Here is a 27,034-nt window from a genome sequence, read left to right on the forward strand (position 1 = left end):
GGAAAGTTGGACTTCTTTAAAAAAAAAAACTTTATTAACAGTAATAATGAATATAAACATAAGTCACACGAGTACATGGTTTAATTATTGTCATTGTCTTGTCACAATGGTTACCGTGTACAGTACCAACAGCACCCATGAGCAGAAAAGCTACAGTACAAAGTTCATTACTGGTTGACAGAATGACACAGTATTCTTGTTTATACGCCTGTCAGCTAGAATAGTATTTAACCAAAATTTAAAAAACAAACATTCAAGTTACCAGCAGTGATGCTGTGACGCCTCAGTAAACCATACCTGATTGTTTTGGAGGCCCAGATAACAATCTGTCATACTACCAGGACTGGTCCCTCCCTAACATGTAACATTTTCTTTATTTGGGGAGTTCCTCAATGATAATTCTGGACACTGAATTCCACCCTGTAGATGCGTCGCCTCTGGGATAGTCGGCACAGGTCCCAACCCACACAGCCACATCCACCAACCCTGCTTTGACACCCTCACACAGCCCTTCAACTGGAGAAGAAAAAGAAGACGGTGCAAATTAATTTCAGGCAACACCCAGACTGTCTCCAGAGACATAAAGTGTTAATTGTTCTGTTTTATGACAGTGATAAACTTTCCAAACTGGAAGGGTGTAGCTTAACAGATTGCTGACAAGGCTTTCCAACACCCAGTTAAAGTTAGAGTTAAAAAAAAACTAAAACATTTAAATGAGTAGCTAGACAGTATGGGAAATGCAACCATTGCTCTTACAGAGAATTGGATGAGGAAATTGATACCACTCTCACATCTGTTTAATGAATATACAGTCAGTAGCTGCTTAGTTAAGCTAAGCTTAGCACAAAGACTGGGAGTAGGGAACAGCTAGCTTAGGTTGGTCAAATCTAACAAAAATGGATGAAATGTATATAAAAAGGGCGAAGTCGCAAGCTTGTCTGTGGGATAAGGCAATGAAGACTGGGATTGACCTCCTTAAAGCGACCAAGTGAAAACTTGGCTAAGAAATACTCTAACACATACCCCCTGTAAACCACAATTTGAAGTTTTTTTACGCTTTAGGTTTTTGAAAGGACTAAACAAACTAGATATAATGCACTACTTTGTGAGCTTAAGATGCAATGCAAGGTGGATTCTGTTAAATTTTGGACAATAGCAAGGCTCTGTTTCCCCCTGCTTTTAGTCTTTATGCTATGCTAAGCTAAGCCAACCAGCTGCCAAGTTTATCAAAAGGTCATCTAAAACACTTCCAACTCTTACATTTCAGTTGAACTATCACTTTAAACCAAAGGCTGTATAAAATAAGAGCATGTAGCCTCCCGGTCTGAAAAGTGAAACCAATGCCTTAAACCTGCATTCCTTCTTATGGTCAGCAAGGAGTGACTCTATGGTTGCAAAAAGAAGTTTGATTGTATAGAAGTCTGTGGTGAAATAACCCAACTTCTCACTTAAAGTTTTACCTCAGTAAACATTTCCCCAAATGAGTTTATGGTCTTAATCACTAGTAATACAAATTGATGTTGATTTAGTAAATGATGGTCCCATTTAGAGTAAAATAGACGATAAAGAAGGGTATGCCTGCAGCCCTGTCAATTAAGATAGAGGCGTCGCAATGAACATCCCTGGTTCTCAGTACGTTTGTATAGCTGTGAACTTATTTCGGTGTTGTCTGTTTTAGCTCTTTGACTCTTTCACAGTGAATTTTCAGGTCATTAACGGAAACTGTAACAAATGATCATTTGAAAGTGTCTGGTTCAGTGTTAAGGGACAAGTTGGCTGTTCATATTAGTTTTTAGCATGGTTTCTGCAAGCCAAAATTAGCAGCTGGGATTGGCTCCAGCCCCCCACGACCAGAGTGTGGATAAGCGGTTAAGGATAATGAATAAAAATGAATTAATTTCACAGTTGAAGTGAATTAAGGATGCACCTTGCTAACTTAGCTAGCTAACATTAGCTGTCAACTTTACATGTGCTGTGCTAATTGTAAATGGCCCCGCCGGACTGGTAACAATCACATCCAGCCCTCAATTTTTCCCAGCTTCACCATCTTAAAAGCCTCAGACAGCACTGAAAAAAAATATTGTTGGTTGATTGCACAGCAAGCGACTCATACCTGAGGACGTTCTGTGGATGTTGATGGTTGAGTTGAGTTCAGGACTTCCTTGGTCTAAGTAGATGATGGACTCTATAGGCAGGGGTCCTGTGCACTCTGCTCCATTGAAGGTGAAGTACCACCTCTGGCAGCATGCGTTCTTACACTTGAGTCTAAGGGATCCACTGAAGAGGACTCTCAGGGCGCTGTCTGAACGCATCTTGGTAAACGTACAATCCTGCAGCACAGTTTAGGGAAGTTATGCCATGGTCATGCATCATGGTGGTTGTGTTACATTTTTGTTATTTTGTAAAAAGGATTGAAGCAACCACATTGGCATTAAGATACTTACAGCTACTTTGCCCAGGTCGATTCCATAATTGAGAGAATTCCAGGCACACTGCTTGTAGTTGGGCCTCCAGGGCTCCTCAAAGATCTCATTAATGCACTCGCCTTTCTCGCCTTTGAGCCCGTCACGGCCAGGGATGCCTGGCGTCCCTGGGATGCCATTGGTTCCAGGGTTACCCTCTCTGCCAGGGGTGCCTGCTGGCCCTTGCATGCAACTGCCATACTGGAAAAAAACAGGGAAAAGAGGAAGTAGTTGTTGAAGTTGACAATGAAAAAAAAGGCATGCAACAACATCAGCAAAGTCTATTGTTATCTAACTTCCTGTTTCATATTTTCTTTTTCTCCCTGGGGGATAAATCCCTATTTGGGCTGCATGCACCGTAGACACCTAAATACTGCCATTCACCCAACCATCACACATAAGAAGTAGATTATACCTTGTTTACAAGTCAGATAAACAAATACACTGCCACAGGGCTGAAATAAGTGTAAAAACAGATGTGATCCAAACCAGGGCAAAGCAATAGAACCAGCAACCATGAAGCGAGTGAATGACAGATTGTGTGTTAATGAGGAACTGAAGGCTTGGTGACAACCTAAATTAGTAGGTGTTCGGCCACACATCTATTGATGTGATTCATTGTCCAGCTGAATCTCCTGCTATGTTTAAACAGATGCCGCATCTTACTCAAGCTGACTCAAACACACACAGACGGGAGACAGAGACAGGGGAACTTGCCAAAACTGCCCCACCACATACAGAGATAGACACAATGAAGATCCAAATAGCTTTGCGTAATATGTTCTTCAAAGAGACATTTTGACCAACAGATTACAGTGTGCAGGTCAGCTCTTTAGGCTTTTTTTAGTAGGGGTTGGGTTTTAATTTTGGTTATGTGATTTGTAAGTATTACTCCCTCAGTCAGGACAGACATAAACTGACACGTGGATGTGCGTCCTCGCCCTTAAGCAAACATTGAAGCCAAAAGGATTTGGGTCTGGGTTTTTGTTGGGTCAGTGCTGCCCTTTTGCTCAGCATGCAGCTGTGGAGCAGTTATAGGGGCACATGGCCAAAAGGCATAAGGCAAAAAAAAGAAAAAAGTCCCTGGGCAGGAAAACAGAGAACAAAGAGCTTTTACTCCAGTTTCAACATCTTGTCTCGACTTGATTCCCCGAGGTGAAGCAGAAAAATGTATTTCATATTATTTGAATCTGGAAAATGGCTGTGGGGGAATTACAATATTCTAAAGTCAGCTGCTGCAAAACAGATGGTTAAGGGTCTGTTTTAACCATTAAGTGGCTTAGCTCCAGCAACCTGGAAATGTGAGGTCTGACATCATCTTAATGGGAAACTAGAATGTCTGCAATGAAACCAATAGATTGTGGTTTGGTATGCATGTGCTGTAATGGATCTGGAATTTGTCCTCAAGGAAAAGGGACACCTTGGCTAATAGGTGGCAAAATGTGAAAATACAGAGACCGTTATTATTCAACAAGGAATTTTCTGAGTGTTTTATTAAGGTTTGGATTTTTGGAGACATTTCAAAGCAGACTAATGAATGGAACCTCTGTCCACATAGCTCCACAGCTGACTCTTATATTAACTTCCAGTCTGCTGTTTCTGTAGTGGTGCTGCCTGCCTGCATGAATTACACTCCAGCTCTTCTGAATATTAGTAGCACACAGCCCATTACTGTAACTGAAGCATAAAGGCTGCATTCGCCCCGAAGTGCTGAAGAATCAGTAGTTTCTCATGCATTAGTCAACACCAAAGCAAGGACTGAAGCTCTCCTGGAACATGCACAGCAGGGGTATAATGCTTGGCTTGGATTCGCAGGATCTAGGGAGGATGCAAAATAGGATTTTATGATTACCATGTTGTTCAAAGAAGCAGATCTTCCTTCTCCAGAGTGTCTAGTGCAGTTGGGCTTTTCTGCATCATTTCCAGTGCACTAGATACAGATGGTAACATATGATGCTATTTATTATATCCTTCTACTTTGGTCTCAATTGTGGAATATGTTTTGGGAGATAATAGGTAACTAGTCGAGTTGTGCGGTTCTCAAAGCCGGGTATGCAGACTTCTAGGAGTCCCTGAAGGGAGGTCCTCAGAGTCCCAGCAAAATAAACACTAGTTTCACTTTCATTTGACTTCCAAGAGGTTGAAGAGAGAAATGTGTATCCACTTTGTTCCTTCACTCTACACCTACAGCATGTAGGGTTACGTAATGCTAGACAAAGATGGTCTATGATTGGGGTTGATGTGAATTAGATGCTGTGGACTTGTTGATCTGGTATAAGACATATTATAATGCATGTATCAACCTTAAAATATCAAACCAAATCATACAAATTTTTTTCAGCTTGTAAGGCAGTCAGAAAGATAACAAAGAGAGAGCCAGACCCCAACTTCCTGTTAGGGATTTTTTCTGTCCACTCAGTCTGATGGAGAGCAGCCAGACTTGGAATAATAACCAGCTGACCATACAAGAACTATAAAATAGCATTTCTCTTTGCTGCTGGGAACAGGTAATTTTGGAGACCACTTTGCAAAAAGTGGTGACCACAGTGAGCATACATGTGGATCATGTGGATGAATCAGCATGTTACTTCTTTTTCTTTTTAGGAAATCAGTTCTTTGAAGATACTTCTGACAACAGTGCATGCCACAAGAAAAATTAATCCCAGGTTGGCTTTGAGGAATTTAACATGCAAAGTACCGTATGAATGTTAATAGAGATGCAATAAAATACAACAAAGCGTGATAAGTGGCAATAAAGCCATTGAGCACATTTAAATAATAAAAAAAAAATTGTCGTTACGGGAGACACGAAAATGTGTCCAAAACGCATAAATCTCTCTTGGAATGGCACATATCTACTTAGGCTCAGCGGCCACATGGTTATCTGAGCTAATCTCTCTTACCTTATCTGCGTCAGGATCCTTTCGGTATCCTCTATTTCTCACCTTTTCCACGCCATAAAGCGGCAAAGCCAAGCACACAAGAAGCAGCAGGCGGGCAATGAGAGGAGACATCATTCATACACAGACAACGGACGACTGTGTGCGCTCTGGAGGGATCTGAGGCGACGGTTTAACTCCAACTCCAGACAGTTTAGTCCAGAGGAGGGCAGGACAAGAAGGAAGGAGCCAGTCAACTTACAGAAACGAACTCCAAGGGGGGAAAAGTCTCACAACATTTAAATGATTCATATGGGCTGTATAAGCCTTAAGAGTACAACATATGAAGCCGTTAATCCCTTTTTTGTCTGTGCACTCTTTGAATGGATCAGAAGTTAAAGAGCAGTTACTTATACACACATTTTTATTAAATTTTATTTTATTAAAATTAAATTGATACAAAATTCAGATGACAAGATAAGCTACATGAAACTGTAAAAAAAAAAAAAAAAAAAAGGCTCACAAAAAGAGCATTTCATTGACAACACTAAGTCTAGGTATGTTGTAAGAAAGACCCCCGTCCACATGCCACAATAAGAGCATAGAAGTACAACACAAATGGACTGACAAGGATTCCCTTTTAATCTGTGTTAATGGAATTGTGACTCCCAAATACTGTAAGGTTAAAACCTCAAAGGAAGAATCAATCCCTACACAGCAAAATGGAGAGTCCAGCATTACAGATGTTCAAATAAATCACAGAAGTTGTTCTGGAAGTATTTGAAGGAGGAATATATGGTCTGTAACCATGTTATAAATAACCCCTGAACAAATCCCCACATGTTTATGACTATTCAAACTTATAATTAGTGGTTTGTGCTTCCAATGACCAATAGTGCAAAGCCTGTTTGATTTTCCCCCCCCCCAATTTGATTCTAGATCTGAGTGTGCACTCAGACCAAGAACACAGGTCGACAGCACACATGCAAGACATCTGTAGATTCTTTGAAGTTCTTTGAAGATGAGGAACTACTCAAAGGAAGGCACATTCTTATAGAAAACTATAAAGCTATACTTTTATCCAATTTCACAGGATAGGTTTTTGAAGATGTGCGCAATAAATGTGTACAACAAAAACAAGTAGTAACACAAAACAAACAGTAGTCTTTGAAAGAAAATGTGAAAAACACATTGTCTAAAACAGTGGTTCTCAGCCCGTTTCTAGTGTCAAGGACCCATAAATGGATACACATATGGTCACCATCCCCCAATTGATATGGTTTGGCTTCAGGGACCTCTATCTGAAAAGACTTTGGTTGTTATGAATGGTTTAACACCAGGACTCTGTAGCGATTAAATGCAGGTAGCTGGGGAGATAACCATTAAGAAAGAAAAACCTATCATCAGAATAGCCACTCTTATTCAAAATAGACTCCCTATAGAAATAAAATAGTGGGAAAAAAATCCCCATTTTTGTGGGAACCCCATGTCACCTTGCTGAGAACCACTGGTCTAAAAAAAAAAATCAACTCTATCAAGTTTAAAAGTTTGCATTTTTTCAAAGGAACAATACAGTAGCACACTATGAATATTACAAGATGACATTCAAATAACTGTTTACCACAGGAGGACGTATAGGCATTACTTGTGTTGAATGTTTGGCAATATCATGACCATACTTAACATAACTCATTGTACTAGCGACTAGTCCAGTGAAAGACTTCATGACAAAAAAATAGAATATTTACATAAATATTACATTTGTTTTCTAGTACGCATTCTATGGCAATGAGATACAAATCTAAAAAAATAAAACAGTAGAGCTAAAGTATTTAATGCATGCTATCAAATGAAAGACCACTGGTAGTTGTACAAGTGGGTCACAGCTGTGCTGCAGAAACATTCAGGTATATAGTAAATGGCTAAAAGCTCAGTAAAGCTTAAAGACACAGCTGTAAAACTCAGACTCTGGTCCAAACATACCATATGAGAAATACTCGAGGTATGTTACAGTTTGCCGGCAATGAATACTCACTGGCTACAATATAAGCAGTACAATCCTAATCTGATGTATAAACTGTATATGACACAAATGGTAGCTATGATTTGAAGCAGATACATGAGACAGCATCACAAGTTGTCTGAGTTGGTTCAAGGCTGGACGGATGGAAGGACAGATATGTTTGGTGCAGGTCAGTTGTCTCAGCAGGTGCTGCCCTTTGTGTCCTTGCTCTCCTCGGGCACCTTGTGCACCAACTGGTGGGTGGAGTCTTGGATGCTACTGCTGTGCGATAAGTTTAAAGCCGGATGCTGCTGTCCACTATGGACGTGCCTTGTCTCTGACAGCTCACTCCTCGGAGTCATCCTAAAGCAGCCATGACACACAGGTTATCTGGGGTTATTTCTTGGACAGATGTAGTTTCATATAACAAAAAAAAAATGCCTAAATAGTGTTGAGATGCAACAGAAATGTTTATTATATCAACATGTAAAATGCTGAAAGTAGTGAAAGTGTTACATCTGTGCTTTTTATAAACAAAAGGGCACAACATGTAACACTTCTAGTAAAGATATTTCACATCTATCTCACTTACCTCCCATCTGGGACTCTGTGCATGCTCTCAGAGCGGCTGCTCATCTTACAGGAGCTCCCCCCTTTGCTACGTCTTTCTCCCCCTTCCCTCTCCCTCTCCCTCTCCCTCTCCCTCTCCCGCTCCGCCCTCCTGGAGCTTCGGCTGGAGGTGCCCCTGTCCAGGTGCTCCCTGGCTGAGGCCTCGGACAGAGAACCACGTCCATGGGGCTCGTGATTGCCCAGCGCAGAGGTTCTCGTATTGCTTGCGATGCCAGCGGTGGAGGCATTGGTGGGTGCAGCGCCGGTGCTCGTGCCCATGGACTTGGAGATGACCTTGAGCTTGTGGGAGCTCGGCTTGTAGTGTTTCTTCTTGTGCTGGACGCGGCTGTTGTGCTTGAGGAAGAACTCGCAGGACTCTTGGAGCACCCGGCGGCTCTCACTGATGGGACTGTGGATCAAAGAAGAGGGTACAGGGAAACCATTTATTTATTTGCCATGGAAAGTCAATTTGAACATTTAATAGGAAAAGTGAAATGGTCTTACTCTCTCTTGCGGGTCCTGTTGAAGAAGTAGGCCCACTCAGAGCATGTTTTTTTACTGCTAACCCAGAACACTGCAGATATTCCAACCACCAGCGTCATTAAGTATTTCACCAGAAACAGGGAGAGGTCTGGGCGGTCGTGCTCTGTTGTCTGGAACAAAGAGACATAAAGGAACCACAATTAACAATTATACCAATTTTTCACTTCACGACAAATCAAGCTTTTGAACTTTAAGGGTCAGATACTGGTATTTAATGAGGGACTGAGCTACTTAGGGTTTTCTCTTTTACATGATCCTTTTCACATGTTTTTCCTCTGTCTCCAAATCATTGTCACACTGTATGGCAGCACCCAATATCTTATGCATAACACTTTACATATTGGAGTAAAAGTGGTTTCTAAACGGACAGCCACTTTTAAATCAATATATCCATAGATGTCAGTACTCTGACCGTTGTTCCTATTTAGAGAATGCCATCTATTTGGGGCTTTTTTTTTTTCCATAATGGGCATTTATGGCAAAATGTCTTTCTGGGTCAGAAGGCAGCTTACAAAGAAATGATTTTATTTTTTGTATACATTATTATTTTCACCCTAATACTGTACTCAAAGTTGAATACCCTAATACTTTCCGAAAAATAGCCTTTTTGTGTGGCAATCTGAGAAATTGTCACATTTTTGTTAAATAACCACATCAAGAGCTTCATTTTAAGAAAAAGGTGGAGAATAAAACTTCTTCAACAGCTAATTGCATTTATATTTTTTTCATCATCTGAGCCTATTTTTTAAAACGAACAATTTTATGCCTTTTTTAAAAGATTTTTGGGGGTTTATTGCCTTTAATAGATGTGTACAGCCGAAGTAATACAGTAAAGGTGTGGAGAGAGAGGATGTTTGAGGCCTTTTGAACCTTATTTGGCAATCTACAAGTTTAGAATTTGAGTTCTTTTTTCCCCACACACTCACTAAAAAGTAGCCTAGTGCTGCCTTTTGGTCAACCATAACTAACCACAAACATACAGCATTGGACATTAGTGGACATAATTAACAAGACTGAGTTGAAAAGCCTTTTCCAACGTGTCCTTTAGCTTTAACTTGTTTGGACCCATTACATGTTCTGCAAATCAATAAGCTACACAACCTTGTAGGAGCAGGGGATGCTGTACTCTTGACACCGGTCGTTGATCCAGGTATTCTCCCAGGTGCTGCGGTGACTCTGTTCGTAGGTGTAGCAGGCTAACAGGGTGACCAGTGGGACCAGGTAGAGGCAGCTGAACACACCGATGCGGATCATGAACTTCTTCAGCTTCTCCTGGTTGCGCTCGTCATGCTGGATGACCTGCCGGACATGGTTGAGAGAAACGATGCCGGCCAGGATAAGGCAGAGACCGACTAGGACGCCCACACACAGAGGCGCCAGAACAAAGTAGCGCAGAGCGTCCAGGTCGTAGAGCCCCACGAAGCAAACGCCGCTGATGTTGTCCCCTTCAACCTTGTTCAGAGCCAGCAGCATGACGGTAAGTGCTCCGGGGATCCCCCAGGCAACAGAGTGGAACCACACCTAAAGACGGGAGGACACATGGATAATATGTTCAATAGTGTCCACCTTTTTCATGGCTCTTAACAACTCACATTTGTTCATTTAACATTTACATTTTTCATTATTTGATCCTTGCTGCTAACAGATGACTATAAAATCTTAAAATCCTTACAGCTTTCTTCTCTATGGCCTCACAGCTCCACTTGGGTCCAGCCGCCAGGAACCAGGTGATAGTGAGTATGACCCACCAGACGATCCCGGCAATGGAGAAGAAGTAGAGCAGCATGAAAAGCAGAGTGCAGCCTTTACTCTGAGAGCCCAGCACCACTGTGTCCACACTGGCAGGATGAGATGCTTTCATACAGGCTGCATTGTTCCCCAGCAGGAAACCGATGAAATATATGAGCGACACGAAGCTGTAGCAGACGGCGTAGAAGATTATGGGGCGCTCTGGGTAGCGGAAACGTTTGACGTCGATGAGGAAAGTCAGGAAGGTGAAGAGCGTGGCGCCCAGGCAGATGATGGAGCACACACCAATGAAATTCTTGGCAAATTCAATGTCGTGGGGTTTGAAGTACATGTTAGTGCACGGTGGAGCACAGTCCTGCGCGCCCAAGAAAGAAGATCCATGGCCTGGTTTGGTCTTCAGCTGCAGTGGGCACCAGAAGCCGAGGTCCCTCTTAGCTGATGAGAAGCTCATTGGGGTGGTAGCAGGAAGTGTTGAACCACCAGAATTGAAACATGAATCCAATCTAGTTGAAAAAACAAACAAAGAAATTACGTAATGGACTGACCAAGAACCAGTGGTTTTGCTCTTGTCGGTTGTTTGTAATTATAATTTTCTTACTTGTCACACTGTAGCTCAGGAGGCCAGGTGATACCAAAGACTCGGATATCCTCCTCGCAGTCAGACAGAACAGTCTCACACTCCTCTCTGCATGGATGAATCACTGTGTTCTCCTCGGTGCATGCTGGGATAAAGGCTTGGCACAGGAAGTAGTGGACGTCAAGAGAGCAGCGCAGGTTTGCCAAGGGCATGAACGGCTGGAGATAGACAAGATGCATTGAAAATTACTTTGGGAAGATGAGAGATGGTGATAAACGCTTGCTAAGTGTGCTCAAAGCAAGCACAGACGGTTTGAGTTTGAGCACCTTTAATCACTCAAAAAAAAGCATATACACTTTCGTAATCACTTCAATATAAAATTGTCTGTGGAAATATTAGATTTAAACATCGGTTTCAACCCTGAAAACATGACAACGTAGAGACAGTAGCAATCTATTGGAAATATATTTGAAGAAGCAACCCACAGCTGGAAGAAAGGGAAAATAAATAGCATTGTCACTGAATAAGTTACTCATAGTCATAAATAGGAATACGGGGGTGCAAGATGAATAACAGAGTATAAAAAAAGCATTTATATTATACGTTTATTTAGACATTGCCCCAATAATTTCCAGTATCTTGTGAAAAATTGTATGATGGCTCCCAAGTCGATTTTGCTTCATTTTAGGGGTTACAAACCAGTAAGGCTGGAAACCACTGCCCTATATAGGAGTATTAACTTCATTTTGTTGATCTGCAGTAATCTATAGCACCACACAAAGGGCCCCATTCACTGGCTGGGAACCATATTCTTCCGTTTCAACACACTGGTCAAAGCTTGAGGAGGGAGATGTGGGGGGTGTGGTATAGGTGGCAGGAAATGACTGCACGGATGTTTGGAAACACACAACGACAGGCCAGTGGGGCTGGAATGCATCGAGCTGTTGATAGGTTAGGCTGTTACTGAGCCACAGTATTAGTGCGTCTACAGCTCAAAATGCACGGATTTATCAGTGGCATACACAGCTTACACTGAAGATAACTTCATTCCAGTTAAACAAGTCCAGGTCATGTCCATGCTGATGCTTGTAAATCCATGGATTGGAAAAAATGTTTACTATTTAGGCTCCTTTATTATTGCATTACCCAAAATACTTTTTTAACTCAGAACTGCACTTAAACCACGAAGACGTTTTAGAGCACTCCGCACTCTTTGTTAAGCCTCATCATCCATTATCAGACCAACATGCATGGACCAACTTCTGTCAGCCCTAAATGCTAATATTTGTACTAAAAACACACACATACACTCCAACACAGTCCACTATTCAATGTTTCCTCTCCCCTTTTTTTCCTTAAATCCAGTCTGGCACTAGGCCCGTGTCTCTGGGGGCCTGGGCTTGCCCTCTCTGACAGTAAGCGCCCTTGTTTCTCTCCTGTGGAGGTCCTGGACTCCTTCTCAATGAGCTCCGCATTGCTCAACAATCTGACCTTTATTTGCTTTATAGCAAACTTACTGTAAAAACTGCCCTCATTTTAAAAACCTTCTACCAGGATCAGCAGTACAAGTCAAGCTGACTTGCTCTTTATGGCAAAATCCTCTGCGGATAATTTCATAGCAAAGTACTTTAAGGATTAACAGTTTGAAAAAAAAGACAGAAAATCACTTTTCAAACTTTTACTCAAACTTTTAAGACCCTCAAGTGTTCCCTGTCCGTTACACTATGTCAATTAGTCTTTGCATTCTCTTTGTACGCAACACTTAAAACTTTTCTATTTCAAAGGCTGGCAAACACTGGTGGAATCAGGGACCAAGGACGGAAAAAGGTTAACCCTCCTCCGGAAAATCCTACTGATATGCTGGACTGAGCCCATACTGAAGCAGAAGTCTGCTTGATTACAGCGTCAGGGCTTTGTGATAAATCACTGTATGCTTTCAAAGAGAGCTATGTATAGTATGTAATGTTGAACGAAGGCCAGAGAGTGTAAGCCTGTCACCTGGGAGACAAGACTGCAGAGGTAAGACCTTGTACAGGGGGGAAATGAGTGAGTGATTAACAGAAAGAATACTCATTGTGGTATGCACGGTAGGCTTTGTGTGAGACTGGGTGTGTCCCTCCCCTTCCTTCAGAAATCAAAGGCCCCCACAACAAAGTCGATGAAGTTGCCTGTGGCCAAGGTTGCTGTGAAATAAGAAGCCTTTACCTTTGCCAGATGCCACACAAAGGACTCCTTCAACAGATCACTGTTCACACTCAACACTCTGACACAAAATGTGTGTAACAAAACCCTGGGCTTCAGGAATGCCAGGACACTGGATGCAACTACTACAGAAAGTGAGTTAACTACTGAGGAGAGACACAAGACAACAATTGGTCTTCTAGAGACATGTTAGAAAAACAAGGCCAGTGTCTTGAGTCAATATTTTATTTGTCTTCACTTTTTGTGTAAAAAAAAAAAACCTAAGTGAATTATAATGATATTGTCACTAATGTGCATATTTTCCATTTTTTTCAGAACAGGCTAGAATATTTTGGACATATTTGTGTAAACAGCATGACTTCAGCCAGCATGACTTCAGACTTAAAGTCTGTGGGTGGGTGTTTCCCATGGCAACTGTTGACTGGCATCTGAGTGCAAAGTCAAATTCCATGATCATAGCCCTGTATAACCTATAAACAATGATACCTAATTAACAACGGCTCCTTTACACATTTAGACATCTAGAGGATCCATCCTGTTTGTAGTCTACTTGCAAGATGGAAGCTAGCAAGGTAGGCTAATTAGCTTACTCACAAGCAAGTTAGGCTAAACAGCATTACTTTTGGTTCCTGTTATTTACACTCCTGCTGTTTCATTGGCAGCTCCTCACACTCAGACTTGTGTCTGTCCGTTTTATAAAAAGGGGGTGTTTAGACACAGTTTGTTGTATCCACGTCATTGGTCCACTTGACCAGACAACAAGAGGCCCTGTAACCTCAGCACTCATACGATACAGGGTAATGCAAAAATGACAGTTATGTTTTGAGTGCTCAAGGTGAAGCAGCAGCTTCCAATGCTGGTTAGCTGGTGAATTTTCTGTTAGAATTGGAGCAATATTATGAACTATTTTAGTACCCATCCCCACAGATATCACCTATCAAATCTGATGCCATATTCAGTTTAATAAGTGGTCTGCAGGAAACAAAAGATCATGCCCCCCTAAAAGCACTAATGTAGAGGGCACTATTATAACCGAATAATTAAAAAAAATGTTTTTCTTCTTTTTGTTGATTACAATTTTGACGACTGGGGTGTTTTTGTATGATGTGAAACACTTTGTGTTATGTTTTATTTGTATGAAAAGTGCTACACAAATAAAATCTGATTGATTGATTGAAAATACTGACTTATCAAAAAGTTATTAAAAATACCTTGCACTAATTTAAGTGAAAAATTTGCTATCACCTGTGTCTCCTGTTTATAACGTTGTTAGTATATCTTCATTTTAGGGATAATCCTGGTTGTTTTATCATTAGACAATTGTGAGAAGAGACAAGTGTGCTTAACATCTCTCAGACCTGAGTGTAAGAATGTTCTTCTTTCTTCATCTACTTTTCTTAGTAAAGTAACCTTGATGTATAGCTCCAGGAAAAGCATTCCTTTCCCCCCATGAATAACCGACAATATAACCATGTGGCAATTATGTATATTATTTAAAACCCATATTTAGGTCAACTGAGAGTTCAAAGCAAGTGTACAGAGTGTTCAAAAACAAACAAAAAATCTAAATTAATTTAATAGAGAGTGCTCTGTATCAACCAGGCATGATCTGTGGACAAACTGTGGCTGGTGAATTGTGTGTGCCTGTTGATAACTATTACAAAATGGTAATTATCACTCAATCAATATGTCCTCCTGAAGGCTGATAGACACTGACATTTATACACTGGAGCCACTAACAGCACTAATCATAGCAATTATTTTGAGATGATATTCAATGTGGCTCCAATTATAAATTTTATTTACAAGCAGAGGAAGCTTTTTTCTCCATCAAAGGCCAATGTAATTATATAACTCTCCACGGAAACCCAGACTAATGAGATTCTTTTAAGGTGGGTCAGCAGCTGTGAAATCCCCTAAGTTTCCCCCCTTAAAGCACTTCAAGGCTGGGAAGAGCAACTTATTCCAAACTGTAAGACACTATCACAAATATATTAATATTCATTGTTTGAAGCTCAATAAACATTACCACCCCAAATTCAACCTCAAATATGTGGTGTGGAAACCTCCACTAGAATTTAAGATAAATGAGCAACAAGGACAACTCTGGCACATGCAGTATATCAACAAACTCATATATGCGATGTTATGAGGACTCACCTCCATATGACTAGCTGCCATATCTTGGTCGTAGTGCTCCATCATGTTGGGAAAGAAGGTCATGTTGTAGGGCATCCCAAAGCACCGATGTACTTTGATTGGCTCGCAGGTAAACAAGCTATGGGCACTGCTGCTTCCCACCCATATCAGTGCCAAGCACGCCCACAGTGGTCCTGGCATCGACATTGCGATTGGCTGATTGAGAAGGAGTAGGTGTGTGAGTGTCTTTTGTGTAACAGGTTTCTTTGAGGCTCAGTTGGAGGATATCTTGGCCCAAATGTTGAATTCCCCTGGCTCACGATGTCATCCACATTTCACTTCTCCTGGGGTCATCTCAGTGGAGCTGATGGGTGTAACAGCTGGTAAAACTTTGCCATCATTGGTCAGCATGTGCCTCTGGGTCACAGATAGGAATCCCACATCCCTGGAATAAAAAGTATTGAAATGCATACTTTTAGCTCCACAAAGACAAAAACTTATCTTATGAGGTTTGTTTTGGACCACAACCCATGTTTCATGAAGATTTCTCTTCAGGAACCTCAGCTAAGAAGGTTTTCGTAAGTGGTTATTACTGTATTTACGACAGAATTGCAGAGCAGAGACAGACTGAAGCCCTATCATCAAAGCAGTCTGTCACACAACCTCTCATTTTGCTACCATCTAAAGGGTCAAATTAAGCTAAGCAAATTAAAATCAAAATGAATTAAGCATTTCCCTTGGCACCCCTTGAGGTCCTCAGGCTCCAGACTATTTACAGACACATCAGACAGATGGAATTATGGGGACCAAAATCCAGTCAATCCCAGTGCTCACTCCAAGAGCATGCATTTACACTGGGTGGGGAATTCTAAAGATCCAGGCTAAATCAGTCGAATGAGTCTCAGCTTGTTGATACATATTAAACTTCACATTAAAGTGTCACTGTTTCACATCCACACACCTGCATAAGAAACTAAGAATGTTGTCTGACAGAATGTGGTACTTTTCCACTGAATACAAATAATCAGTAGGTTTTCATAGGGACCAGACAGGACTTGTATTGGATGTTAGTATTGGTAAATTCCGTATACTAACACATGCACGTGTGTTTAATAATAAGTAGGATTTTGAGTTTTGTTGTTTGTTTTTTTTAGATATGATATTTTAAAACTTAAGAAGCAAGTTGTTTATGTGGGTGCCTGGATTCCTGATGATTATCATATGTTGATAATATTACCGGTGGTAAAAGTTTATCTAAAGTTACCACATTACTGTGTATATGTTCGGACATTCAACAATCTTCATAGTGCAGTGAAGTCATAGGGCAATAAGGGTAAATCATTTCGGCTAGCATATTAGCAATGATTAAAGAGACATTAAAAGTTAGCAAAGCAAATGTTTGACACGTTACAGCAACAACACAATGTGAATGTGAAACACACACATGTACAGGTGAATTAAAACAACATGAATGAGTTCCAATCACATCTTTAAGATTTAGCATATCACCCAAGGTAAGTACTTTTAAGAGTGTGTCAGTCTATCCCGGGCAGGAAAGCCGTTTTCCCGTAAATTAGACGCCAAATGCGGTGAGAGAGTACAGTAAACATCCCTGCCTCGGTCGCTGCCATGGGACGGGGGCCCGAAACAACTTCGGCCCAAGAAAGTTAGCAAAACAACTATGAGGGTACAAAACACGAAACAACGAAACACGAGGACTTACCCCCAACTGCCCAGGAGTTCATCTAGCAGCTGACTACATGGAGGCTTGCTGGAGATATTCTGTGGGGAATTTGGTAGCGTGTTTCCTGCGACAAGATCCAGCACAGTCCCTCTGTCTTTTCTTGTCCGGTTGCTGCGAAGTGAAGTTGCATTCACGTGCATTTGGAAAATTTGACATTCGTTATCAACAGATACGAGCACTTAATAGACACGTTTGTCAAAAGTTACAAGATAGGTCCAGGAAGACGCTCTAATGAAAAATACTTATGAAATATAAATCAAATGTATTTAGACTTATGTATATCTACTTAGATAGGCCTACTTGTCTTTTACGCTTTTGAGAATTGACCTGGTATTAAGATTTTAACATTATAGTGAACTCATAGCTCATTTATGACAACAACAAAAAACATCTCAACAGATTATTAGCCTTTCTAAATGGAGACAGGGGCGCACTTAAATACACCGATAGCAGTAGAAGTGGGGATTGACGGGAGCACCTGAACGCTGCATGTATGCAGACAATGGACATGGAACAATGTAGGACAAAGTGCCAGGGAAACTGTTGGGGATTTTTGAAAACATCTGTGAAACTAAATTATACTACAGCATTTTGATTTCAGATTATATTTGAAAAAGTATTGGAAAAAAATATCTACCTTTTCTGTTAAACTTGATGGGCTTTCTTTTTTTTATATCAACAGGAGGTGCTGTCGATTTTTTTTTATAGAATATTGATACAAAAAGATTAACTGGCCGTGATGCTGCAGTTTTTGAAAATGCCGCTAGATGGAAGTCACAGAATTATCAGTTTGGTTCAGATGTGACTAGTAAAAGTTTAACAAACATAAAAACAAATAAGCCACAGCTAAATAATATTCTTTATTTAAAAAATACATAGGATAATTTAGGTACAGATTACGAGATTACTATTGAAATAACCAGGAGATATAAAAACCCTGAAGTGCATAGAGAACATCTCAATTGGAAACATCACTAACACTGTGAGTCTTATAAGATAAGAGATAAGATAAAATATGACTTTATTTATCCCGCAGTGGGGGAAATGTATTTGTCACAGCAGCTCAAGATACAGACACATAGATATAGAAGACAGACTAAGAATATGAAAAATAAGACATTTACATAGATTCTATACACATTCTATACATTTCTGCTATATGGCATTTATTATTAATATATATTTGTATTTGTATGGAGGCCTATAGGTTTGTATTCTTATATTAGACAGTCCAAGTCGAGTAGCTCGTTGTTATATTACAGATCGCTACTATTAATCAGACCGTTGTCTTACTGTACACCCTGTAGAAATCCTACGAGGACCCCTGGTGTCCCTACAGGCGCCTATAGTGTAGGCTACAGTAAACATAGGCCTACTGGCATTCACACAATTTGCCGTGTCCCAATTGTCCATCTGGAGGCGCTGTATCCCCTGTATGTCCATATTCATGTGACCGCCGTGTAGAGGCGGGGTTATAATGTAACAATTTAGGTGCTACAGTGTAACCAATAAAGTGTCCGCGATAACTGAGCGCATCTGCTCGCCGCTGCGCCTTTCTTTCCTCTCGTCGCGGATGTACAAGAGACCAAGCTCGGACATTAAATGACATTTGTAACGGAGGCGCCGCCAGATGGGACGGGACTGAATCATAACACATTCATATGAGGTGCGTATAAGCCTGTGGCATATTGAAACCAGAGGGAGCAGAATACAGTAAATTCCTGCCAAGCCGCAAGGTTGCTGTATAGAATTTGGCTTGGATTGTCTGAGTGCGCCATGTGATGGATGCAACAGGATTATTCTGCTCATTTTCGGAGGGGGTTGTTCTCCGTCCCCATAGTTTGTGGACCGAGGCGCTGGCCTGTTGCTAGGAGACCTTTTGACAGCTGGGAGCTTTTGGAAAGTGACAGTTAATGTATTAATGGTGCCTGCTCCTCTGGCAACCCAAACCTTCCTTCTTCTCCCCCAATCCAGTTCATTGTGCGCTGTTCGTGGGTAAATCCTAATTGCCTCTTGTGCGTAAAAGACAACATTTAACACTGTGGTCGTTTTCAGTCAGGAGATTACAGTGTTTTGCATGGAACAATGGCCTACTTGTTGTGATTATCAGATCCTAAATATAACCACCTTCCGGATATGTTTAATCTTTTCTGAGGCCAAAATGATGTCATTTACTCATTAAGTATCAATTAAGAATGAGAAAAAACAAGGTATTGGATATGTTGATGAACATAATGTAATTTGCAATCAAAACTTAATAAGCTGCCTATATGGAGATAAAGATAGACATCATCAAAAAGAGAGAGATATGGAATATTGGTCCTGATTTGCACATGTGGTGTGATTTTCAAATTTGATTTCAAGTAAATGTGCCTGATATTCATTCTTTATAAGAACCACACTTATTTAGGTAGGCTAAAGCTATGAAATTTGTTGGCCTGTTTTGGGGTTGGAGTCAGGACAAAAAGCTCCTTCTCTCCTTCATCAGTCAGTAGCAGTTGCCTGTGGCCATGTGTCTGAAGGTCACTCATGAGAAAATCGATAACTACATCTCGCTGAGGAAGACACTCAAGAGCAGCCAGTTGTACACACAGCCATGCTTATACACTTAAGGTGAACCGCATTCATACACAGGCACACTCTTGTAAAATAGCCATACTAGAGGACCAGGGATGACTTATTGTACAGTGACTGACTAGTATTGCAATAATTGTATCCAGAGCAGCTTGGATTTCCGTGCATTTGTGCTGACCTCTGTTTCCCTCTTCTGGGCATTATCTCACAAGAGACTCTGGGATATCAGATTCAGGTGTGTAGCACATTATGTCAAGGTTGTAGCTACACCAGAGGGACTTGGTGTAATTTGGACTCCCAGCTTGTTTTGAGAAGTGCTGAGCTTGTTTATTCCCTTCTCTGAAGTCCATCTGCCTGTGGCTGTCACAGCCACAGTCTGGTACATGAAAAGGCCTTGAAAGAACAGCTATAAGAATTGTCAAAGTCAAGGCAGCTGAGAGGAGGGACGAGTCAGTATTAGACCTGACACGCGGTTGCATCCCTTCACACATCGCAGAGGAGGTTGTCACAGTGCGGCTGGGTCGACTGGATGGACTGAGTAAAGCTGACGTGCTGTTCTGTCCTATCAGGCTGATGTATGTTCCCAGTGAGGAGACTACAGTCCTCAGGAGCCACATAGCACCTCCCCTCCACCTCCACCATCATCTCCTCTTCCTTTCTCTAGGGGCATGCCTTCTGAACCCAGCCTCAGGTAAGTGGCCTGGTCCATCCATCCATACTTTATACATGCATGCCCAAGTATCATGGCACAAAGATAAATATTCCTTAAGTTGCAGGTCGTGTACATCATGCAGAGAAATTAACCACTATTTCAGCAAAGTAGACAAAGAGCCATTTGTTAATGATACCGAAAGCCCTATTCTTGACACCGACCTGAGGGAGAGCTATGTAAGATCAATATTTTGCTCAATAAAGGTGTTCCCAGAGTGAATGGTCTTCTGGCTTTCTGTTTTTATCCAACTTAATGTTTGGACGTAATGGAGGACAGACAAGGGTAAACCCACATAAAGGAGAAGGCTCTATGTTCTATAAACCTGTCAAACCTGACAATGTGTTAGTCCTTTCCCAAGAACTGTCAATGCAGCCTGTCTAAAGCCCATTCATTCCTACTGAATGGACCTACTACTGATGTAAACCTTTAAAAATTGGTCACGAATATGGTAGCAAAATATCAGGAATATTCAAAGCTAAAACATTCACAGGGAATTTATGAATATTTACAGGAAATAACAGGAATAAATTGGAACAATGTTGCTATGGCTGTAAAACTAACTCTTTACCATTTAATAAACAGACAATATATCAATATATCTTTCAAATAAATCCATTAATTCGTCATACAGTGTGAAAGGGGCCGTGTTGAGTTAGTCAGCTAGCAAGTCAATTAATTGGGAAATTTAAGCCAACAATGTAGGCTGTGTGCAAACCTAGGTATTAAAGTAAATAAGTAATTTTATAAATTAAATGTTTAACAATGAAGAATGATTGTGAATAGAATAATTTCAACTTCTCAATTATCATACCCGCTCAAGCTACGAGCTACGAGCAACATGTTGTCAGCTAGCTAGCAAAAACTAGCAGAAAGTGAAGATTCTTTGCTTCAGGCTACTATCTGTTGGTTACTTGGAATAGCCTCAAAAATATTCACTCCAGTAATATAAATACACCCAATATGGCCTATGCTTTTTGAATTGAAATTCTGCAAACATTTTCAAGCTTAAATTCCCTTGAGAAATTTACAGAAATCTTCTGACCCCTTGTAACTCACAGATATATAGTCCAGGTTCTTTGTGATGACAAAACATGTTACGCAGTGCAATAGTGTGACTTACAGTCGTGGAAATAATGATAAGACCACCCTTGTTTTCTTCAATTTCTTGTTCATTTTAATGCCTGGTACAACTAAAGGTACATTTGTTTGGACAAATATAATGATAACAACAAAAATAGCTCATAAGAGTTTAATTTAAGACCTGATATCTAGCCATTTTCCATGGTTTTCTTCATAATGATTTTGTCCATCCATCCATTAACGTTAACCGCTTATCCGTAGTGGGGTTGCGGGGGGCTGGAGCCGATCCCAGCTGTCACTGGGCGAGAGGCGGGGTACACCCTGGACAGGTCGCCAGACTATCGCAGGGCTGACACATAGAGACAGAAAATCACGCTCTCATTCACACCTACGGGCAATTTAGAGTCACCAATTAAACCTAAGTGCATTTTTTGGGACTGTGGGAGGAAGCCGGAGTACACGAGGAGAACATGCAAACTCCACACAATTTAATTTTTTCCATGACTGTATTTATGTGTTTCTAAAAGTTTCTGGACAACAGTGGAGCTATTGAAAATGCTGTACACTGTGGCTTGAAAACAGAACTCCACCAATTTTTTTCTATTCAGCCTGTGAAAATAGTTGTATGATAGTTTCTGTGGCCCCGGAGGATAAAAACTGAGAAAAAATAATGATATTGGCTTGAGCTTGGACACCACAGTTATTTAACTAAAAATCCTGTGGTACAAAATAGTTGCATGCAAGGAGCGATAGTAAAGAGATGCTATTGTTGGCATTATGGGAAATCTTAGCAGCTGCTGCTGCTGCTTCAATTTTGACCATTTCTTTAGAAAAAAATCTGTCCCTTGTGAATCAACCAGTTTTCAAGTCAAGTCAAGTGCATGACTAAATCACTGGAGTAGCCCTTTAATTACGCATGATATATCATAGTCTACAGCTTTAAACTTATGAAAGTTATAAAATGACATTTTGATCTTTGTATTTTCATGTATTCATTATCATCAAAGACATCAAAGGCTTCCATTCTTCTTCAAATCCCGCATACAGCTTCTCTCTCTTTGAGTTCGCTAAATCCTGTAATTTTCCCACCGTCTTATCCAGCACGGCAATTTTGTGCCTTTCTCCCTGGGCTCTTCCCTCTGGCCGACTCTAACCAGCCAACAAACAGCCTGACTCATCATTCATCCTACCTCTGGCCCGTAGCGGGCACACACACACACACACACACACACACACACACACACACACACGCACGCACACACACACACACACACACACACACACACACACACCCATTATTTCCTCTGTCTTACACGCCATTGCCATGAAGGTGACAGAGCAAGCCCCCTGGCAGACAGCAGCATTTAGAGTGACGGCTGCAACTGTAAGTGGACAGAGATGGATTTGGATGGACGGAGTGCTGTGCTGGTGATGGATGGGTGAAAGCTGAGAGGGACTGAGGATGGGATCGAAAACAGGAAAACAGTCAGTCAGTCAGTCAGTCAATCAGTCAGTCAGTTCTGTATTTGTCTCATCCACCATCCAGAATCTGACTTGAGAACTATGAGACATGCTAATGGGCAAAAAGTGCTCTTTGTACCTGTGGGGACATATTAATTGACATTAATAAAGAATTTTGTGTAATTAGGAAAGTCTCACTTCTCTACACTGAATTTGATTTAACTGAATTAAACACCTTGTAGCCTACATAGGAATAAACAAATGTGCATCCACCTGTGCATGCATATTCACACATAGACACACACAAGCACACTAACTCTTGATTTGAGTTATAACCCATAGCTAAAGTATATGGCAAACAGTTTGTGAGTTAGGGGTAAAGGAGGCGAAATGACCAGTCCAGTGATGACTCCCACAATTGCCTAAAACAAACAGTCAGTAAATTACAACAGGGGTGTAACTAAGCATAAGGAGAGAGCTAACTCCACCATTAAAACAGGAGCTCTCTGCTCAGTGTAGAGTCAAGGGTCTATGGCAAATGTTTCATGACTTTGGCAATCCGCCTTTTTGTTACAGGCCACTCGAACTGTCACAACCTGTTTTTGCCAGTTGGCATGGACTGTTAATCAGCTGTCTTTGGCTCATGACCAACCTCTACACAAAATCTTGTGCAAGTCTGTGAATCCAGCAGAGCGACCTATAAAGCTGCTGGTTGCAGCTAAAAATGACTTGTATTAACCTTCTCCTACCTACTGTTCCCCATATGTGATGCTAGCATTAGGTACAACTCTGTTTGAGAAAGACTACTCTGTCATAAAAATATAAGAGTTACAATGAAGTCTTCAAATCTTAACAAGACTCGTGTAGAGCTAGCAGCTCTGTTAGGCTGACTTACTTGGACTCACCCAGTGGAAGCTAGATGCTAATGCTAGTATATCAACATGCTCATAACGACGATGCTAATGCTGGTGTTTGGCAGATAACCAATAGTGCCCATTTGAGGCTATTGTGTTAGCACCATATGTTTAATAGGCACAAGTGTGTTCTTTAGTAGTACACCCTGATTCCAAAAAAGTTGGGACACTGGAATATACAAATAATTATAGAACACATCAAATTTAGAGAGAGTGTACATATTTACTAAAAACAATTTCCCCGGTTTGAACATGATATATATTGTCTTTGTACTGTATTTAATTGAATGTACGTCGCAAAGGATTTGCATTATCATTGCATTGTGTTTTTATTACATTTTTCACATTATCCCCTCGCAACGATTTTGGAACCGGGTTATAGTAGTGATAGTAGTTGTTGTAAAATAGGATAAGTAGTAACTAATAAAAAATAAAGTGTTGACTCATCTATAAGTCCAACCCCATTTTAACAACATATATGTGTGTGTTTGTGTATGTGTGTAGCAGTAGGGAGATGCTGACAGGACAGAGGCTCTGTCAGTCAAAGTCCCACCAGGACTTGGTGCTCTCTGCCCTCAACCAGCAGAGGAAAGATGGCCTGCTGTGTGACGTCACCCTGGTCGCCGGTGAGCAGAAGTTCCACGCCCACAAAGCCGTCCTAGCAGCGTGCAGCGATTACTTCAGGGTGAGTCCTGGACAATATCACACACCCTGGAATTGAATATAAGTTTTACAAATAGGCGTTTGTAGCAGAACAGAAATAATATGTGGGTTTGTGATTGAACGCACACTTCCTTTGTGTTGTATGTGCAATGATAAGACTGATTTATAGGATTGGGCGCTAATCAAGCTGATGTTTGCCATCCCATAAAAAGCAGGCATCAGCCACGCAGTGTGGCCAGCTGCTGATGCGATAGAGGTGGCAGTAAGATGTCTTCAGGGCGGTTAAATTGCCACAAAACCTGTCCTACCCCACTAAATCCATTAGCATAGATTATTAATGGAGGGCTAATAATGGTCTAAATGCTGTTTCAGGGGCTCTGCCATGCTGCCAAGAGAGAAAGCCATTTTAAAACTTAATTTTAGACAAAATTGAAAATGGTCAGGTATGGTTGTACAGATGGTTCAAATTAGAACTTTAGTCAAGATTAAAAGTGCTATAGCAGAAGATCCCTCAACATCCCACCTGAATGGACCCTAGTGTTTGCTGGTCTCCAGCCGAGGCTTCAGTCTGGTTCAAGTTAAGCCCCAGAGGTAGCTGTAGGTAGACTCCGGCTGTCAGACAGCCAGACAGGAGATTCGCTGAGATGTGCCGCACAGGGAAAAGTGCACAGATGAGATTTGATTTAGGGACACTGAGCAGATCGGGAAGTAGAAATTAATCCCTCTTGAAAATGAGAGGCAGATTAAATATGTCCAAGTTGCCCAGGGATTACTCTTCCTGTGTTTGTGTGTGTTTAGGTTATTTTTACTTCTCTCTGCAGAGTTGAGGGTGGGCGAGTCACACTCCTCTCCTCCTTTTGTTCGTCCTCTTCGCTTTTGTTCTCCTTTTGTTGTTCGGCTCCGTTTTTGAACGCTGTTCTTTCAAGTCCCAGTTGAGCCGAACAGCACTGTTGTTCCAGCACCCGGATTATTAGATCAGCCTGCTACAGTAAGCAAGAAAACTCACTCGGCTTCCCTGCTCCTCTGAAGGGACTTAACAACATTATCATCAGTTTGTCATCTGACTCCACTGCTGGGTTTCATTTAGCTCATTTACTGAGGAGATGAAGGTGCCTTGTGTCGTGAATAGCGACTGTGTTCTCTCTCTCTCTCTGTCTCTTTCTTTCACACTCACACACACAGTGATTATAACACATTATCTAGCCCAGTGGACATGACTGATGGTAATGAAATACCTGACCAAGCGTGAGTTGTTTACCTGAGACTTGTCCTGAATGTGTCACCTGCCTCTTCCAATGCTGTCACATTACTAAGACGTCTGGACGGCTTGGGGAGTTTTGGCCAAATCAGTCTCACCAGCATCACACACCACCCTCAGCGAGAGCGCCCACACACATAAACACACACACACACATACAGAAATATTTTGTGCTAACCCTGCAGTCGGGACAGAATTCATATCAAAAGCTGTTATTGTCTCAAAGAAAAATTTCATGCTGCATGTACAACCTGCACTACACAGAACTAGCTTTAAGCACTTTATGAGGACAATGTTATTTTAAAATGGACTGTACAGTATTTTCAAACATATGGCTTGTAGCTGATCGTCCAATTGAGAATCAAATTTGGTGTACAATGGAAAGACATGCAGTACATTTAATGCCCCATCCCAAATTTTCCTTCCAGATATTTGGATATACAAAATCATATCTAAAATAATCATGGCCACTTGTTTTCTTTTAAAACAAAGGTGGGCCAGAGCAACACCAGTAGACATGCAGGATAACAGATCCCTTGGTTTTGCAAATTTTATCTCTATTCTCATGGTGTAAGGTTTTTATGAGGGTCCCCAGTTTGCACTCTCATGATAGGCCCTAGTGCACGCTGGTTACTAGTAATTCAGTACACACACATTTATTCTCATGAAGGGATTCATATGATGTTGAAGACCAGACGAGCCACCATGTTCTGAACCATCTGCAGGCTAGTAACCACCCAAATTAACTAATTTTGTGATTGGTATGATATCCTGCCAAATGTGACACGTCTCCAGCACTGTTTACAACACGTGTCTACAGCACAAAGTTGACATGTGACCAACACTGTTGTACTCTATGTGGTAAGGGAACAAAACCACAAACCACTATATTATGATAAGGGGAAGAGAACAGAGTAAGGCTTAAAAACACTACTTTGGGACATACTGTAACTTCCAACAATTGGGCATGAACACCAGTCTTCTGGTTGACAAAAATACCAAGAAATTCATTTCAATAGATTGTTTTTCATTGATTATGTAGAATAAGCATGCCATTTTGTCATAGAATGCTCCTGATTATCTTACAAAGAATGTGTTTTTTCAAAGACACATGACAGTTTTTACTTTAATGTGAGTTCTTTAAACATAGACACCTGTTTCCATCGTATATACATATACATCCCCCTGTATATTCTATAATGTAGAAACAGTCACGAATACACATGTTGCCTATAAAAACAGGGCCCTGTTTTCCTTACATGGAACTGAATTAGTTCATGTGATTGTTGATAATTTGACACAAGTCTGGATTTTTACGCTCTACAAAGTTGGCCTAAAAAAAGTTACGGAGCTGTCATCATAATACATCCTTCAGCTTAAACCTACAAAAGTGCAGACTTATTTGGCTCAGTCATGACCTAGACTTCCCAGGGTGAACCCCACACATTAACTCAAGTGACTCCTTC

At 41.1% G+C, this 27,034-nt stretch overlaps 3 protein-coding genes across 7 annotated transcripts in view; 1 reads left to right on the forward strand and 2 right to left on the reverse strand.

The window, feature by feature from the left end:
* Positions 1-15: 15 nt before the first annotated feature.
* LOC131977034 (collagen triple helix repeat-containing protein 1-like) lies at positions 16-5,679 on the reverse strand. 3 transcript variants are annotated; one of them, XM_059340288.1, is made up of 5 exons: positions 5,408-5,679; positions 4,315-4,392; positions 2,445-2,663; positions 2,114-2,330; positions 16-516 (listed from the first exon to the last, which is right to left on the reverse strand). In XM_059340288.1, the coding sequence occupies exons 1-5, from the start codon at positions 5,477-5,479 to the stop codon at positions 374-376; spliced, it is 729 nt and encodes a 242-aa protein (XP_059196271.1). In that variant the 5' UTR covers positions 5,480-5,679; the 3' UTR covers positions 16-373. The 3 variants fall into 3 exon arrangements, with proteins under 3 accessions (XP_059196271.1, XP_059196270.1, XP_059196272.1); XM_059340287.1 differs by having other exon boundaries at positions 5,366-5,679; XM_059340289.1 differs by lacking the exon at positions 4,315-4,392.
* A 583-nt stretch (positions 5,680-6,262) lies between these two features.
* On the reverse strand, positions 6,263-17,026 carry LOC131976657 (frizzled-6-like). The gene is made up of 8 exons (XM_059339786.1): positions 16,886-17,026; positions 15,184-15,607; positions 10,843-11,039; positions 10,168-10,747; positions 9,597-10,016; positions 8,457-8,605; positions 7,936-8,361; positions 6,263-7,706 (listed from the first exon to the last, which is right to left on the reverse strand). The coding sequence occupies exons 2-8, from the start codon at positions 15,367-15,369 to the stop codon at positions 7,544-7,546; spliced, it is 2,121 nt and encodes a 706-aa protein (XP_059195769.1). The 5' UTR covers positions 15,370-15,607; positions 16,886-17,026; the 3' UTR covers positions 6,263-7,543.
* A 1,363-nt stretch (positions 17,027-18,389) lies between these two features.
* Positions 18,390-27,034, forward strand: part of klhl32 (kelch-like family member 32) — a 34,991-nt gene continuing 26,346 nt past the window's right edge. Inside the window, exons 1-3 of one of the 3 annotated variants that reach the window (XM_059339852.1) lie at positions 18,390-18,572; positions 20,050-20,171; positions 24,152-24,332. In XM_059339852.1, the coding sequence (XP_059195835.1) occupies positions 20,149-20,171; positions 24,152-24,332 (204 nt within the window). In that variant the 5' untranslated portion in view covers positions 18,390-18,572; positions 20,050-20,148. Of the gene's footprint in view, positions 18,573-20,049; positions 20,172-22,768; positions 24,333-27,034 lie in introns of those variants that run through there. The other 2 variants (XM_059339853.1, XM_059339851.1) reach the window with 2 other exon arrangements.

This window comes from Centropristis striata, chromosome 8 (genome assembly GCF_030273125.1).
Source record: "Centropristis striata isolate RG_2023a ecotype Rhode Island chromosome 8, C.striata_1.0, whole genome shotgun sequence".
NCBI classification, from domain to species: Eukaryota; Metazoa; Chordata; class Actinopteri; order Perciformes; family Serranidae; genus Centropristis; species Centropristis striata.

Excerpts from the sequence above, each read along its gene's own strand:
- LOC131976657 (XM_059339786.1), bottom strand. The coding sequence starts at position 15,369 with ATGTCGATGCCAGGACCACTGTGGGCGTGCTTGGCACTGATATGGGTG. Across the intron at positions 10,017-10,167 it reads AGGCCATAGAGAAGAAAGCT|GTGTGGTTCCACTCTGTTGC; the intron begins GTAAGGATTTTA and ends TCCCGTCTTTAG. Across the intron at positions 7,707-7,935 it reads CACAGAGTCCCAGATGGGAG|GATGACTCCGAGGAGTGAGC; the intron begins GTAAGTGAGATA and ends TGGCTGCTTTAG.
- LOC131977034 (XM_059340287.1), bottom strand. The coding sequence starts at position 5,479 with ATGATGTCTCCTCTCATTGCCCGCCTGCTGCTTCTTGTGTGCTTGGCT. Across the intron at positions 4,393-5,365 it reads AGGATCCTGACGCAGATAAG|TGCACTGGAAATGATGCAGA; the intron begins GTAAGAGAGATT and ends ATCTGTATCTAG. Across the intron at positions 2,664-4,314 it reads CTGCTTCTTTGAACAACATG|TATGGCAGTTGCATGCAAGG; the intron begins GTAATCATAAAA and ends GTTTTTTTCCAG.